Source organism: Malaclemys terrapin, chromosome 2 (assembly GCF_027887155.1).
Source record: "Malaclemys terrapin pileata isolate rMalTer1 chromosome 2, rMalTer1.hap1, whole genome shotgun sequence".
Classification (NCBI taxonomy): Eukaryota; Metazoa; Chordata; order Testudines; family Emydidae; genus Malaclemys; species Malaclemys terrapin.
In genome coordinates, this window is record NC_071506.1 from 238,972,795 (window position 1) to 238,987,245 (window position 14,451).

The following is a 14,451-nucleotide window of genomic DNA, read 5'->3' on the forward strand; positions in this document are numbered from 1 at the left end:
AAAGAGAAGACTGAGAGGGGACATGATAGCAGTTTTCAGGTATATAAAAGGGTGTCATAAGGAGGAGGGAGAGAACTTGTTCACCTTAGCCTCTAAGGATAGAACCAGAAACAATGGGTTTAAACTGCAGCAAGGGAGGTCTAGATTGGACATTAGGAAAAAGTTCCTAACTGTCAGGGTGGTTAAACACTGGAACAAATTGCCTAGGGAGGTTGTGGAATCTCCGTCTCTGGAGATATTTAAGAGTAGGTTAGATAAATGTCTATTAGGGATGGTCTAGGCAGTATTTGGTCCTGCCATGTGGGCAGGGGACTGGACTCGATGACCTCTCGAGGTCCCTTCCAGTCCTATAATCTATGAATCTATAAGTACCTCCTCGTTCAGGAGGTTGAAAACCTGTGCCTGGGGGCAGTGGAAGAGGTTCCTCGGGACATGGAAGGAAGAGGATTCTACTCCTACAATTTCCTAATTCCAAAGTGAAAAGGGTGCCTCAGACCTATCCTATACCTGTGTTGCCTCAAAAAGTCTCTCAGGAAGTTGAAGTTTCCCATGGTCTCCCTGGCCTCCATCATTCCCTCCCTGGATCCAGGAGATTGGTACGCTGCCCTCGATTTAAAGGACGCATACTTCCATATTTCCATCTTCCCGGGGCACTGGCGCTTCCTCCATTTTATGTTGGGCCAGCGCCACTTTCAGTTCACGGCGATGCCCTTTGGTCTCTTGTCGGCCCCGAGAGTGTTCACAAAGCGTATAACATCAGTGGCCGCTTAACTGCGATGTTGGGGAGTCCAAATTTACCCCTTACCTTGATGTTAATAAGATTAGGTGTGAAGGCATCTCGATCTGGTCTGTTTCACCTGCCGTGACCCGGGGCTGATCATAAACGAGAAAAAGTCAACCCTAACTCCAGTGCAATGCATAGAATTTATCGGGGTAGTTCTCAACTCCACTCTCAGGCCGGAGCTTTCTTCCCCGAGACTTGGTTCCAAGTCATGGGGAACCCACCCACTCACCACCGCCCACATGTGCCTGAGACTGTTGGGTCACATGGCGGCATGCACGTACATGGTCCAGCACGCACGACTCCGCCTCAGGCCCCTACAGGCGTGGCTGGCATCAGTCTGTGCCCCCAACCAGCACAGCATGGACCGGGTGGGTCAGCATTCCCGACAACATACTGTTGTCTCTCATCTGGTGGCAGGATCCCACGTCAGTGCTGGAAGGAGTTCCCTTCGCGACCCTGGCCTCGTCAGTGACCCTTGTCTCCAACACTTTGGACCTGGGATGGGGAGCCCACTTAGGCAATTTCAGTACTTGATCCAGTTATGATTGTACCCTGCATATCAATGTCAGGGAACTCAGGGCAGTTTGCCTAGCCTGCCAATCTTTTCTACCTCTTATACAAGGTATGGTGGTTCCAGTCCTGACGCACAACACGGCTACAGTCTTCTATATCAACAGGCAGGGCAGAACCAGGTCGTCTGCCCTCTGCCAGGAAGCCCTCTGGCTCTGGGACTTTTGTCTGCAGCACAACATCCATCTCATAGCTGCTTGCCTTCCAGGGAGCAAGAATACTTTGACAGATTGCCTCAGCAGAATATTCTCGTCTCAGCACGAATGGTCCCTTCATCCGGAGGTGCTCAGTTCCATCTTCCACAGGTGGGGAACTCCCCAAGTGGATCTGTTTGCGTCCAGGCAGAACAGAAAATGTCGCATTTTCTGCTCGATTCGGAGGATGGACAGAGGATCCCTGTCAGACACCTTTCTGCTCCCGTGGTCGGGGGCTCTGTTGTCCGCCTTCCCTCCAGTGCCATTGGTTCTCAGCGTCCTCATGAAGATCAAACAGGACAAGTCAAAGGTCATCCTCATAGTGCCAGCTTGGCCACGCCCGCACTGGTTCAGTACTTTGCTGGACCTCTTGGTGGCAACCCCGTTCCAGTTGCCGCTCAGGTCAGACCTGTAGTCCCAGAACCACGACAGTCTTCTGCACCTGAATCTGGCAGCACTACATCTGAAGGCTTGGCTGCTGTGTGGCTAAACGTACAGGAGCGGCAGTGCTCAGCTGAGGTTCAGTGAGTCATGATGGGAAGTAGGAAATCCTCCAGCAGAGCGACCTAACTGGCCAAAAGGAAACGTTTCAGCTGCTGTATTACAGATAAGGATGTCTGTCCCAAGTGGGCTTCGTTGCAGCTCATTCTGGATTACCTCCTGCATCTCAAGCTCCAGGGCTTGTCTCTCTCATCTATCAAGGTCCATCTAGTGGCCATCTCAGCTTTCCACCCGCTGATCGAGGGCAGGCTGGTTTTTGCTCAGGATATCACGGTCAGATTCCTTAAGGGCCTGGAGCACCTCTACCCACACGTCAGGAATCCCATCCCTCCGTGGGACTTGAATCTGGTACTGTCGCGGCTCATGGATCCCCCTTCGAGCCTCTGATTTCCTGTTCTCTGCTTCTCCTCTCTTGGAAGGTGCATTCCTGGTGGCGGTGACATCGGCCAGTCAGGTATCCAAGATTCGGGCACTCACCTCGGAACTGCCTTCTGTTCGACAGAAGCTGGGAATCGGCGTCAGGAGATGGATCACTTGATGATTACCTGTTCTGTTCATTCCCTCTGGGGCACCTGGCATTGGCCGCTGTTGGAAGACAGGATATTGGGCTAGATAGACCTTTGCTCTGACCCGGTATGGCCATTCTTATGTTCTACAAGGACAAGGTCCAGCTAAGACCACACCCACCTTTCCTTCCCAAGATAGTCTCTCAGTTTCATTCGAGCCAGGTCATTTACTTACCGGTCTTCTTTCTGAAGCCAGAGGAGGAGCGCAGGCTACATGCCCTGGATGTCAGGAGGGCTCTGACCTTCTGCATCGACAGGACCATGCCATTCCGTAAGTTGACACAATTGTTCGTCGCTGTGGCTGACAGGATGAAAGGTCACCCTGTATCCGCTCAAAGGATTTCCTCTTGGATCACTGCCTGCATTTGCTTCTGCTATGATCAAGCAAAGGTGCCCTCCCTGGTGATCGTCACTGCCCACTCTGCAAGGGCGCAGGCCTCTTTGGCAGCCTGTCTGTCCCAAGTGCGTATCCAGGACATCCATACCTTTACGTCCCACTATGTGCTTACCCAGCAGGCCCGGGACGATGCTGGCTTCAGTAGGGTAGTACTGCAAGCTGCTAAGATGTGAACTCCTAGCCCACCTCCACAGATACCACTTGTGAATCACCTAAAATGGAATTGACGTGACAAGCACTTGAAGAAGAAGAAACCGTTACCTATCTTTCGTAACTGTTGTTCTTCGGGATGTGTTGCTCGTGTCCATTCCATTACCTGCCCTCCTTCTCTTCTGTCGCAGTTGCCGGCAAGAAGGAACTGAAAGGGTATAGAGCCAGCGGCTCCTGATATACCGCCGCATGAGCGCACCACTCCAGAGGGCGCCACAGCTGACCCTACGGATACCACTAAGGCAGAAATCTCCAACAACTATGATTTTTGTGGGCACGCACACACCTAAAATGGAATGGACATGAGCAACGCATCTCGAAGAACAACAGTTACGAAAAGGTAGGTAATTGTTTTTTCATAGTAAATTATAACCCCATGTGTTTCCAGTGCTTGGCTTATTACTGATGCTCTTTAGTCAAGACCATTCCTGTCTCTCACCTACAGTCCAAAAAACAAACTTTTAATGGGTGTTTAATACTTAATTGTATTTTATCTTATGCACAGTATAGAGAAGGTGCCCACACTTTAAACTCCAGACCACATCTCCAAATTTGCCATTTTCTCTCGCCCTATTCCTGTGTTATGGTTTATTTTTATTTACCCGGTTGAGCTCCACCCCTTTTAAAAAAATCCCTGTGGACCTCAGTCTCATGTCCTATATTGATTGCTCTTCTCATATGAATATTCTATCCTCCTCCTGGATATTTTTCTCTGTTTTTCTTACCCTGTTGTCTGCTCATATTCCTTTCTTTCCACCTCCAGTTTAGCACCTTGCTGGCCTATAGAGATGCGTTTTGTCCTTTCCCCTTCTCCTTCCACCCGGGTTGTGGCCAGCCCAATGATTTTGCTCTTCACAACTGCAGCAGAAGTTCAGATGTGCAGCAGGGCAAAGATTTCCCTTTGGCTGTGCACTGGACAGCTGAGAGGCATCCGGGGTGAAGATGAGGTAGCTGCTTAAGTTGCCGTTATATTTTTTGGAGGCTCCAGGTGACCAGAAGTCCTGGGATTTTACTGAAACAGTCTTCTCAATTTCAACATAATCGTGACACTGCAGCAATTTTAGTAAATTGGTATATCTCGTTACCCAGTTCATATGGATATGATGTCATTACCATCCTTTGCCTTACACCATTGTGGCCTTACATTGTAAATGCTGAAGCTCTGGCAGAAACTATTCTTGGCACCAATTTGAGTTACTCTTCACATGTGTAGAAATTTTGCTTTGAATTTCCTAACCTTTGATACTCAGCTTTTCCTCCTGACCTTCTCTCTGTATGTGAGTCAGTCTCCTTGGTCTAACGGCTAGACCTTGGACCTTAGGCAGCAGGATACCACAGCGGATGCCAAGTTACCTCTTGGCATTCTTGATGTGTAAATGCTTTTTATATTACCCTTAACTTGGACCAGATGGGTTCCTTAATGTACTGCAGCTACTGTTTTGTAAATAAAGCACTGCTTACTGGTTTTTAGTGAAATAATCTAATATTAAAAGTAGTTCATATTTCTTGTCATCCCCCCCACTCCCATTCCTGTGGAGAACACACTTTTTCCATATTCATATTCTGCTAGTGCAGTTTAATTAATCCTCATTTCTGACACAAGAAAGCTAGATGAACATTTAATCAACTGCTTTATTTTATATGCAAGAGGAATTGAGATCTGTTCTTGCTGTAAACAAGTGATGCTCAGACCTCAGTGGTTCAGGAACCAGTTCACGATCAGAAAAAGCCACAGTAGTATGAATTCATTATTTCATTTACTATTTTATTTATAAGTCTTACAGCAGAATGATTGACCAAGTATTCTACAGTTGGCTAATAACAAAGTAAAAGCATCCTGATTGGTTAATAACATACATTGGTTAATAATTAAATCACGCAGTGTTTTAATATAATGTGCTGCAAAGCCACAGGAGATACATTAAAGAGCCACTTGCGGCTCACGAGCCTCAGTCTGAGTTTCACTGCTCTAAACAAAGAGCTTCCTCTGTGAGATGCAGTCCCTCATGAGTTGGACAAGGCTTAAATACTATGATCTGCTTCAGAACAACAATCTCAAACCCAACCCCAGAGTTTAAAATCAGTTGATCGATCAGATTTTGTGTTGGCTAATGTATAGGTCTGTAAAACACATTTAAACATTAGCTAGGGTTTCGGTCAGTTCTGGCAGGCTAGTTGATGAGATAATAATACCTGTAAATGGGACCTCACAATCTGCTACAGTGGAAAGGATTGTGTTGCAGCTAATGAATGCAAGTCAATTGGAAATATCAGTCATACCTGAACATAAATCTCCACATAACTGGAAAATGAATTATGTTTTTAATGAGCTGTATGGAAAAGCTGAGGTGAAATTCTAGGTGGGAAATCCTTTCATTTAAACTCTGGTGCCTGCGACCATGCAGATTCATTTTGCATAAACAGTTATTGTAGCTTGTGAAATTCAGGCTCCTATCATCAAGGGATAAACTTGTTTTTTAAGTTATGTGTAGGGATTACAGAAACTTGAATCTAGGGAGGGTTCAGTGGGAAAGTATTTTGCATTGAGAAGCAATTAAGTTTGTTTTTCTTATATAGCTGCTTTTCACCCATATTTTCCTTAACTAAGCAGTCTTAGGATGAAAGATATGAAACCCTTCTCAGCTTGATTAAAAAGCAAAATTTATTTGCAAATTAAGTTTATTTACAGTTGGTGTTGAGTGGTACCATTTTGTTTTTATTATTTTATTTTATTTTTTTGATATCCCATCACTTCTCCCAGACTAATGCTAGTGGCTACTGAGCAGACTTTTGAAGTATAATTAGTCATGCTGTGAAATGTCTTAACTTTCAAGCTTTGAGATGGCTAGATTGCGTACCTTTTTATTTTAAATTAAACACTTAGAATTTTACATTGTTATGAAATGTACTGATGTTAAACAAGTGTGCTCTATGTGATGGTGTTTATATACCAATTCTGGCTTTCCTTTGCCGTTTTTTGTAACAAAGCTTTAATTTTATTGTGTAGCCATTCCCTGAATATACTTTTCCACCACCTCTTCACTTTGCTGACATTTTGGGTGGCTGAGAGTGGCAGAGGACAATTGCTCTTTCCATTTAATTGTGAAAGAAGACCCTTCTCTGACTATCTCAAATTAATCATAGCCATAAAAACGGGGTTAAAACCCTTGCAGTGAGCATGAAGGGGTGTGGATAGTTTTCTCCAAGTCTTGAGAATCTGCTCAAACCACTTAGGCTATGTCTATACAGCAAAGAAAAATCCGCTGCTGGCCCATGTCAGCTGACTTGATCTCATGGGCTCAGGCTGCAGGGCTGTTTCATTGCTGTGTAGAGTTCTGGCCTTGGACTGAGGACCTAACGAGCTGGCATAGGCCAGCCATGGGTTTTTCTTTGCTGTGTAGACATACACATAGAGTTTCTAAATTGTGCAGAGGAAAAACCTTTGATCACACAGAATCCCCATCCTCAGATCAGGATGGGTTTGCTGGGCAGCTACTCACAAATTGGACATGTGCGTGCATGTGTAAGGGGGGGGTGTCATGGTCCATATGGTCCACAGGTTCATTGTGTTACTGCAATGGATACAAAAAATGAGTATGTTCATGTCCTCGGTGGTGATCAACAGGGGTACAAGAATTTTTATGTCCAGTTCATCATCTGAGCTCCGTGCAGGCAAACTCCTGAGTTGCTGCCTGCCTCAAGCTGACAAACTTTGTTTTCTTGCACTCTTCCTACCTAAAGCCTTCCCAAACTGCTTGCTTCAACGTTTGTTATAATAAATGAAATTATAGTCACAGCCAGGCTGAAGTGAGAACTGACGTGGCTACCTTCAGCCAGAGGGAATGTTGTTGCTGAATTATAGCATCTCCTCCCCTGCCTCCCTACAGGGGGCTGTAGTGTAAAGGAAATGTGACTGACCTGGAATTGTAACTTAAATTTTATGGCTAAAATATTGTAACCTCCATAAGCATTTCTCATTAGAACCAGAAATTTTTGAATAATTTAGTGAGTGAATTAGAGTACTGAAACATTTAGTGGTGCTCATTTTTCTGCCTAACATAATCTTGCTTCATCATAACTTGGAGACAAGCTACAAACTCTAAAGATGTTGATTAGAAATTAAATTTAAATTGTTTAAGAAGCCCATGAGGCCAGGATTTAAGAAGTTGATTTGGAAGGTGGCACAAATATCGTATTTGCCGTTTGTTTCCTTTTCTTTATCCCACTGAATGCTGGCGTTGCTGATGAGACAAATACTGATTTCCTCTACTTATTATTGAATTGCATCATTGGACCATTAAAAGCAGCATAGTAGTGAATCTTGATTAGTACAAGGTCTCAGTTTAACTAGACTTTTTAGAATCTTTTTAAAAAATGTGAGTAGTGGAGATAATAGCGAAGTGCATCTGTCCCATTGCAAGACAAGTTCAGTATCTAGGAAAACACTCCACGCTAATTCATTTAAGGTGTGGCTTAGAAATAAGCAATATCCTTCCAGGGAAAAGACATTTTAATGAGATTTGAAGCTGGAAGGGATAACATTGTAGGAACTGCTAGAATGTCTGCATTTTTTCCCTCTTCCCATTAAAAGGGATTAATCCTAAACAGGCAAGTCCACCTGTTTGTGTCTTCACTGTCACCATGTTTAAGACTTACTACAAAACCAACTGAAAATCTTTGACATTGTCCCAATCTGTAACTTGCCCTATGCTAAATTTGGATTTTGTTGGTGTAGTTTAGTCATAAAAAACCTCTAGTTTGACACCGAATGGAGGGAAAAAAATCTGCCTGGAACAGGTTGTAGATGACTGTAGGAGAAGATGTAATTTTTGGAGTGATTACTTGTCATGTATCTCCCCCCCCCACTTCCCGAGTACATTTGAATCACAAACGGTGAAAACATTGAGTGCTGCTATCATGTAAATCAAATGATTGATATCCATCTACTATTAATGCTGATATCAGTGGAAATAATAACAAAGGTGTGGTGACGCAAAGCATTGTAAACTAGGCTTCTAGTTTGATTTTACAAAACCTTTTTCACTACAGCATTTGACAAATAAGCTACCTTCTGTTTTAAAATAAATAAATAAAGATGCCTTATGAAGGAATACTCACATTCTCCTCCTTGCAGAGATCATTTGTGGGAGCTGAACATAAATATAATTTTACAAAGATTTGATTTACCTACTGTGAAACTTACAGTAAACTGATCAGTGCTCTCGGATGTGACACCTTTGGTTACATTGAAATACATAAATGGGAGCATACCTGTACTGGTCTTTTGAAACTCTTGCTTACATTTCTCTGTTAAATGAATTGCAGAACCTAAAGGGAAGCTAGAGAGAAGTAAGCTAGGGTGTGAATTTAAACCCCAAATTCTGCAGTCACTCCTTGTGTGGACACTTTTGTTCCATGCTAAGTGTGTCTGCACAGGAAGTTAGTGCAGAAGAGTTATTTGCACTTATAGCTATTCCACTAGCTATTCTTGGCTGTTCCCTGCATAGACAAGCCCAGAGAGGGAAGAGGAGCCCTGATCTTGTATTTGAGATGTAGAAAAATATTAGTGGAGACCACATTTGTCCCTATGCAGGGGGAGGATGACATGTAACTCTCTTTTGTAAAGCATCAGGTATGCTGTGGATTTTAACTTTAACGTACATGTTCAGGAAATATAGCTAAAGCAAAATGTAATTTTGTTTTAATGCATTTTCAGGAAATACAGTTGGAACATGCAAAACAAGCATTTGTGCAGCGAGACAATGCTCAAGCTGGAAGAGTCACTGCCATTGACTTCAGGGACATTATGGTCACTATCCGGCCACACATGTTGACACCATTTGTAGAAGAATGTCTAGTAGCGGTAAGTTGTGCATAGCTTACTTGTACTGTCTGATCTACACTGGGGGGGAGGGGGAATCGATCTAAGTTACGCAACTTCAGCTATTTGAATAATGTAGCTGAAGTCGATGTACTTAGATCAATTTACCGTGATGTCTTCACCGCGGTGAGTCAACTGCTGCCACTCCCACATCGACTCTTCCTGCGCCTCTCACCAAGCTGGAGTACAGGAGTCACAGGAGAGCACTCGGGAGTCAAGTTATCGTGTCTAGACTAGACATGACAAATCGATCCCCGCTGGATCGATCGCTACCCGCCAATCTGGCGGGTAGTGTAGACATACCCTTAGAGATCAGGGCCTCATTGTGCATACACAGTTAGAGACAGTCCCTTCCCCAAATTTATTATTCTGTTTGCACCGTGTGACCATCACTTGATACATAACTGTCCACATACACAAACTTAGACTCTCATCTCAGGCTGTATCTCTTCATAGATCCTACTATCAATTCCACACACAAAAGCCCAAGCATAAACCTTGGTCTGTGTCATACCAACGTATTGTTCTGTTATGGCAAATTGTACTCTATTCCAACAAGGCATTGCCCCCTGTCTGAGCAATCATTCTTGAAATGTTTGTTTTGTTAGTTTAAAGTTCCACTAATAGCTCACAATTGTGTATAGTATCTGGATCAGTGAAAGCTGGAAATTATCACTTGAAACTGTTGAAAAAGCTTTTCAAACCATATTATAGAATGAATAGAAATTAGATCAGACTTCTATTTGTTCATCCAGTCTATTCTGTGGCAATTTGGGTTTATTCCCTGTGATATATTTTCCCCCAAATACTTTTCCATTCAGATTTTAAATGTATCACACTCTACACTTTCCATCCCTTCCTTTGGTCAGTGATTCCTGTCTTGTGCTGAATATCTTAATTTTGGACTCATTTGGCCTATGTCTTTGTGGTAGTGCCTAGATGTGAATCTACTATTGTGTGTGAGGTCTCTTCAGGGCCGTGTAGAGAGAGTTGCCTCTGCATATCCAACCTAACAGTGGCTTTCATGTGTGTCTTTTTCTCCCCCACACCCATGTCAGATCTCATGTTTTCAGTGGTCAGAAATATGCTAGGTTATGAATGCTGTACTTAAATTATGTTGTATTGATTGTACTTACTGTATTTAACCAACATGGTGTGAATTGAAATGTTTGGGTTAACCATTTTTAAAATGGTTTTGATAAAGTTTTTCTGTGCATCTATAAGCTTTAAGATTTTCTCAATAGAAGAAATAAACCAACTTATAAAATATGTCCAACTGAAACAGTATTGAAACTTGAACTTTGTAAATTGCTGCTGATCATGTTGTTACAATCCTGCATATGTATTTGTTTAGGCTTCTAGGGGTGGGGTGAGTCTTACATTCTGGTTATGATTAGTTTCAGTAACATAAGACTCTTTCATATGGCTATTTATTTTGCATTTAAAAAAATCCCTTGCTACTGTCATTGTTATAAACTAACGTTGTTTCAAAGCTTTATTCAAAGATTTTCTTGATCCTAAAGTGTTGCAAAGCATTTAAAATATCTCCTCTCCTTCCCTCTTTTTACTCTCTCTGTTCCAGGCTGCTGGAGGTACCACTTCCCATCAGGTCAGCTTTTCCTATTTTAATGGATTTAATTCCCTCCTTAACAACATGGAGCTCATTAGGAAGATCTACAGTACTCTGGCTGGAAATAGAAAAGATGTGGAAGTGACTAAAGGTTAGTAAAAATGTTCTGATTGTGCAGTCAGGAAGTTTTCCTGGAGTATTGGCTTGGGGGAGGGCACTCATCCATATGCTTTTAAAGCAAACAAACACACAAACTTATGCCTGTGTTTTCAGCTCTTTGTGGAGTATTGTTCAACCATTCATGCTCCTGTTTAGTCCACCCTCCGGGTTTTCCATTTTGTTACTGCCAAGGAGAAAGTCCTAGGAAACTGAAGATGGCTGTGGGGGAAGGGAGCTGGGTGAGGAGAGAATGTAAAAATATTCAAAGTCTTCAGAAACTTCCTAGGACTGGTGCCAAATTGGCAGCTTATTAAAACTGACCTTCAAGGGTAGTTGAAGAATTCCATAAACTTGTACTGGCGGCATAGTAAGCTGATCTACAAGCTTGGAACAAGATGGTTATCTGCTCTATCTAATCACTTTTATAGAGAATTCCCTCTGCAACACCAAAGCTTCATTAATGTGGCCTACTGGGACATATACATGAAAAGTTCCACATCTTTGTTCATGAGATGTTTGGATTTGTTGTTGTTTTTTCCCCTCTGACCCACAACTGATTGGTACCGTATGTCAGATATCTTAAATCCTGCTGATAGCACTGAGTTTGAAAACCAGAAAGCTACTCTTATTTCCAGGCTGGATGTAGTATTTAAAACACACACTTACGTTGTGGTGGGAGCACTTTTTGCAGTGTCTTGGTTTAATACTAAAATGAATGGTGACTCTGGGATGCTCGGGGTGTTCTGTTTTGGTTTGATTAGTTTTCCTCTCTCATATATTTTTATTCTGTTGTAGAGGAGTTTGTTCTGGCAGCTCAGAAATTTGGTCAGGTTACACCAATGGAAGTTGACATCTTGTTTCAGTTAGCAGATTTATATGAGCCACGGGGGTAAGTAGAAATGATCTCTTTCTGCTCTTTTTTTTAAAACAGTGGGAAGTGGGGGAGTGATATTCTAGCATACTGCCTAGAAGTACAGGTAACTTACAGTTGTTTGAAAACCCTCTGTTTAATGTAAATTTCAGTTTAGTGTTTACTTGATCTCCACAGACGCATGACACTAGCTGACATTGAAAGAATTGCTCCTCTGGAAGAGGGAACACTGCCCTACAATCTGGCTGAGGCTCAGAGACAGGTAAGAAAAGAAACTGTAATGATGCTTTTAGCATACTTTTATTCCTTCCTCCCTCCCAATGCCCAGCTCCTCTCTTGTTGTCTGAGTTTAGCCATGTTTTGTTTCTTTTGCACTTCATAACATAAAGAACAGGGGGTATTGTTGGAATCTTTACTTTAAACATCCCCTCTCCCTCCTCCCCTTTCCTCCCAAAACAGTTGCTAGTTTTTTACTCTTGCCATTTAAGGAGACTAAGTGTGATAGATTTGATTGTAAGGATAAAACAAAAGTGTAAAAGTGTCATCTAACCACTTACAAAAAGAAGATGTATGCTCACTTATTAAAGAAGTTTAATCCTCCCTGATTATCTCCCTCAAAGTAGTTTTTAATGAGGAAAGACGACTTTCTGATTTCAGTATGGATGTCAGTTCTGGCATCCAGCATGCTAAATGAAAACGGCAGTCCTTGTTCTAAAGAGATGTACGTGTTCAAGTCTTCAGCACATTGTCTGCTTTGCTTTATATTCTGGGAATATTGAATTGAGACCTAATTTCATTTAGTGTGCCATCATAGCTTAAAAACTAAGACTCTCTGCTGTGTGGAAGGATTCATAAGTTATATGGGGAAAAATTGTAAGACGTGGGACTGTACTATGGTTTATCAGAAAATGATCTTTGGTCATTATGTGAGGCAAAAAAGAAACTTGGGAACTCCTTTTTTTTAATCTCATAGGCGTCTTGAATTTTAGTTTGTAATTACGTTTTTGTGGGTCTTTCCAACTTTCTTAAAACTGACGCAGTCTTGGGTGTAGATAGTCTTAGAAAAACATAGTTTAAGGCAAACCAAGCTTTGTATCTTGCGAGACTAAATTTTTTTTGTTCTGAGCTTTGGGTCTGTGCAGAGACGCCAGTTTGACCACAATGAATTGATGCAGGCTACATTTTTAGGACTAACAGGCCTTCAGCCAGGCCTGCGTGTGTGTGTGTATGTGCGCATGTGTGTGTGCCCCCCACTACTCCAATGCAGTATCTGGGTTTTTTTGAGCAATGCCCAAGCATTGAGTGTGCTATGATGAATTCTAATTAGCTGACTCCCAAAAGCCGGACATCTCTTCCTAGAAATCTTGCAAGGGAGCTTAGAAGTGATTGTGTAGTACTATGTATTAATTAGTGTAAGCTACAGTAGGTAGCAGTAGAACAGCTAAAACTGCAGTGATGGAAACATCTGCTTCATGCATTCTCTCAAATTTTCTGCGTAGGGGTCAGATGTCTGTTCAGGTGTTTTTTGTTCTGTGTTATGCTGTTTTTAAGAAGCTAGGAAATGCCCAAGAAGCCTGCTTTAAATCATCCCCCCTTCTGGTTGTCAGTAGTACCTCTTCACTTCCCCCATCCAACTTTTATTTTACTGTCATCTACTTCAGTGGTTCTCAACCAGGGGTACATGTACGTTGGGGGGTACTTAGTGGTCTTCCAGGGGGAAAAACTCATCTAGAGATTTGCCTAGTTTTACAGCAGGCTGCAAAAAAGCTCTAGCAAAGTCAATACAAACTAAAATTTCATTCAGACAATGACTTGTTTATATTGCTCTGTATATTGTACACTGAAATGTAAGTGCAATATTTATATTCCAATTGATCTATTTTATAATTCTATGGTCAAAATGAGAACATAAGCAATTTTTTAGTAATAATGTGCTGTGACAGTTTTGTATTTTTATGTCTGATTTTGTAAGCAAATAGTTTTTAAGTGAGGTGAAACATGGGGGTACACAAGACAAATCAGACTCCTACAAGGGGTACAGTAGTCAGGAAAGGTTGAGAACCACTGATTCTGCTTGATGCTTGGAGTGGAAGAATTTCAGTTACCTTGCAGTAAACTGTGCTACATTTAATTTATTTTTAGGCAATTCAAGCTATTTGCTGTAGATCGCTAAAGTATATTACAGTGCATTAAAAAAAGCTGATAAAACCAATAAAATAAGAAAAAACTGGCGATTTCAGTAGTGAAATTAAAACTTCCATATTGTCCTATTCCCTGGAGCATCTACCAATCTTATTAGAGAAGGCAATGGTGGGAAAGGAGAGTGTAAGGATTACCACTTTCTCTGAATTCCTTTCTGCTACTAGAAAGCAATTCTGAACATGGAACATTTCTTAAATGTATATCCAATCAGTGTTTGAATACTAACACACGCAGGAATTTCAAAGTAGAATTGTTTCCAGGTGTAGAAAATGGTGATTTGTCTGCCAGTGCTTTATATATAAAGCATTTTGGTCACTGTTTGACTTTGGGGATATCTAATTGTGTTGGGAATGCCCAGTGCTCTTGTCTTTTCCATTCCAGTCATAACAGGTTACATTTTTGCAATAACAGAAAATGGAACTGCAATTTTCAATTATTTTTTTGTTTTTTTTTCTAACATACCACTGGGATTACCTAGCAGTATCTGACATTGACTTCACTCTACACATATCTACTGTCCACGTATCTATCTGGTTATAAGATTCA

At 42.0% G+C, this 14,451-nt stretch overlaps 1 protein-coding gene across 2 annotated transcripts in view; it reads left to right on the top strand.

Annotated features, from left to right (window-relative positions):
- Positions 1 to 14,451, top strand: part of SLC25A13 (solute carrier family 25 member 13) — a 136,479-nt gene that overhangs the window by 80,125 nt on the left and 41,903 nt on the right. For both annotated transcript variants that reach the window (XM_054020387.1, XM_054020388.1), the window contains 4 exons: positions 8,939 to 9,085; positions 10,686 to 10,824; positions 11,628 to 11,721; positions 11,881 to 11,965. In XM_054020387.1, the coding sequence (XP_053876362.1) occupies positions 8,939 to 9,085; positions 10,686 to 10,824; positions 11,628 to 11,721; positions 11,881 to 11,965 (465 nt within the window). The remainder of the gene's footprint in view (positions 1 to 8,938; positions 9,086 to 10,685; positions 10,825 to 11,627; positions 11,722 to 11,880; positions 11,966 to 14,451) is intronic.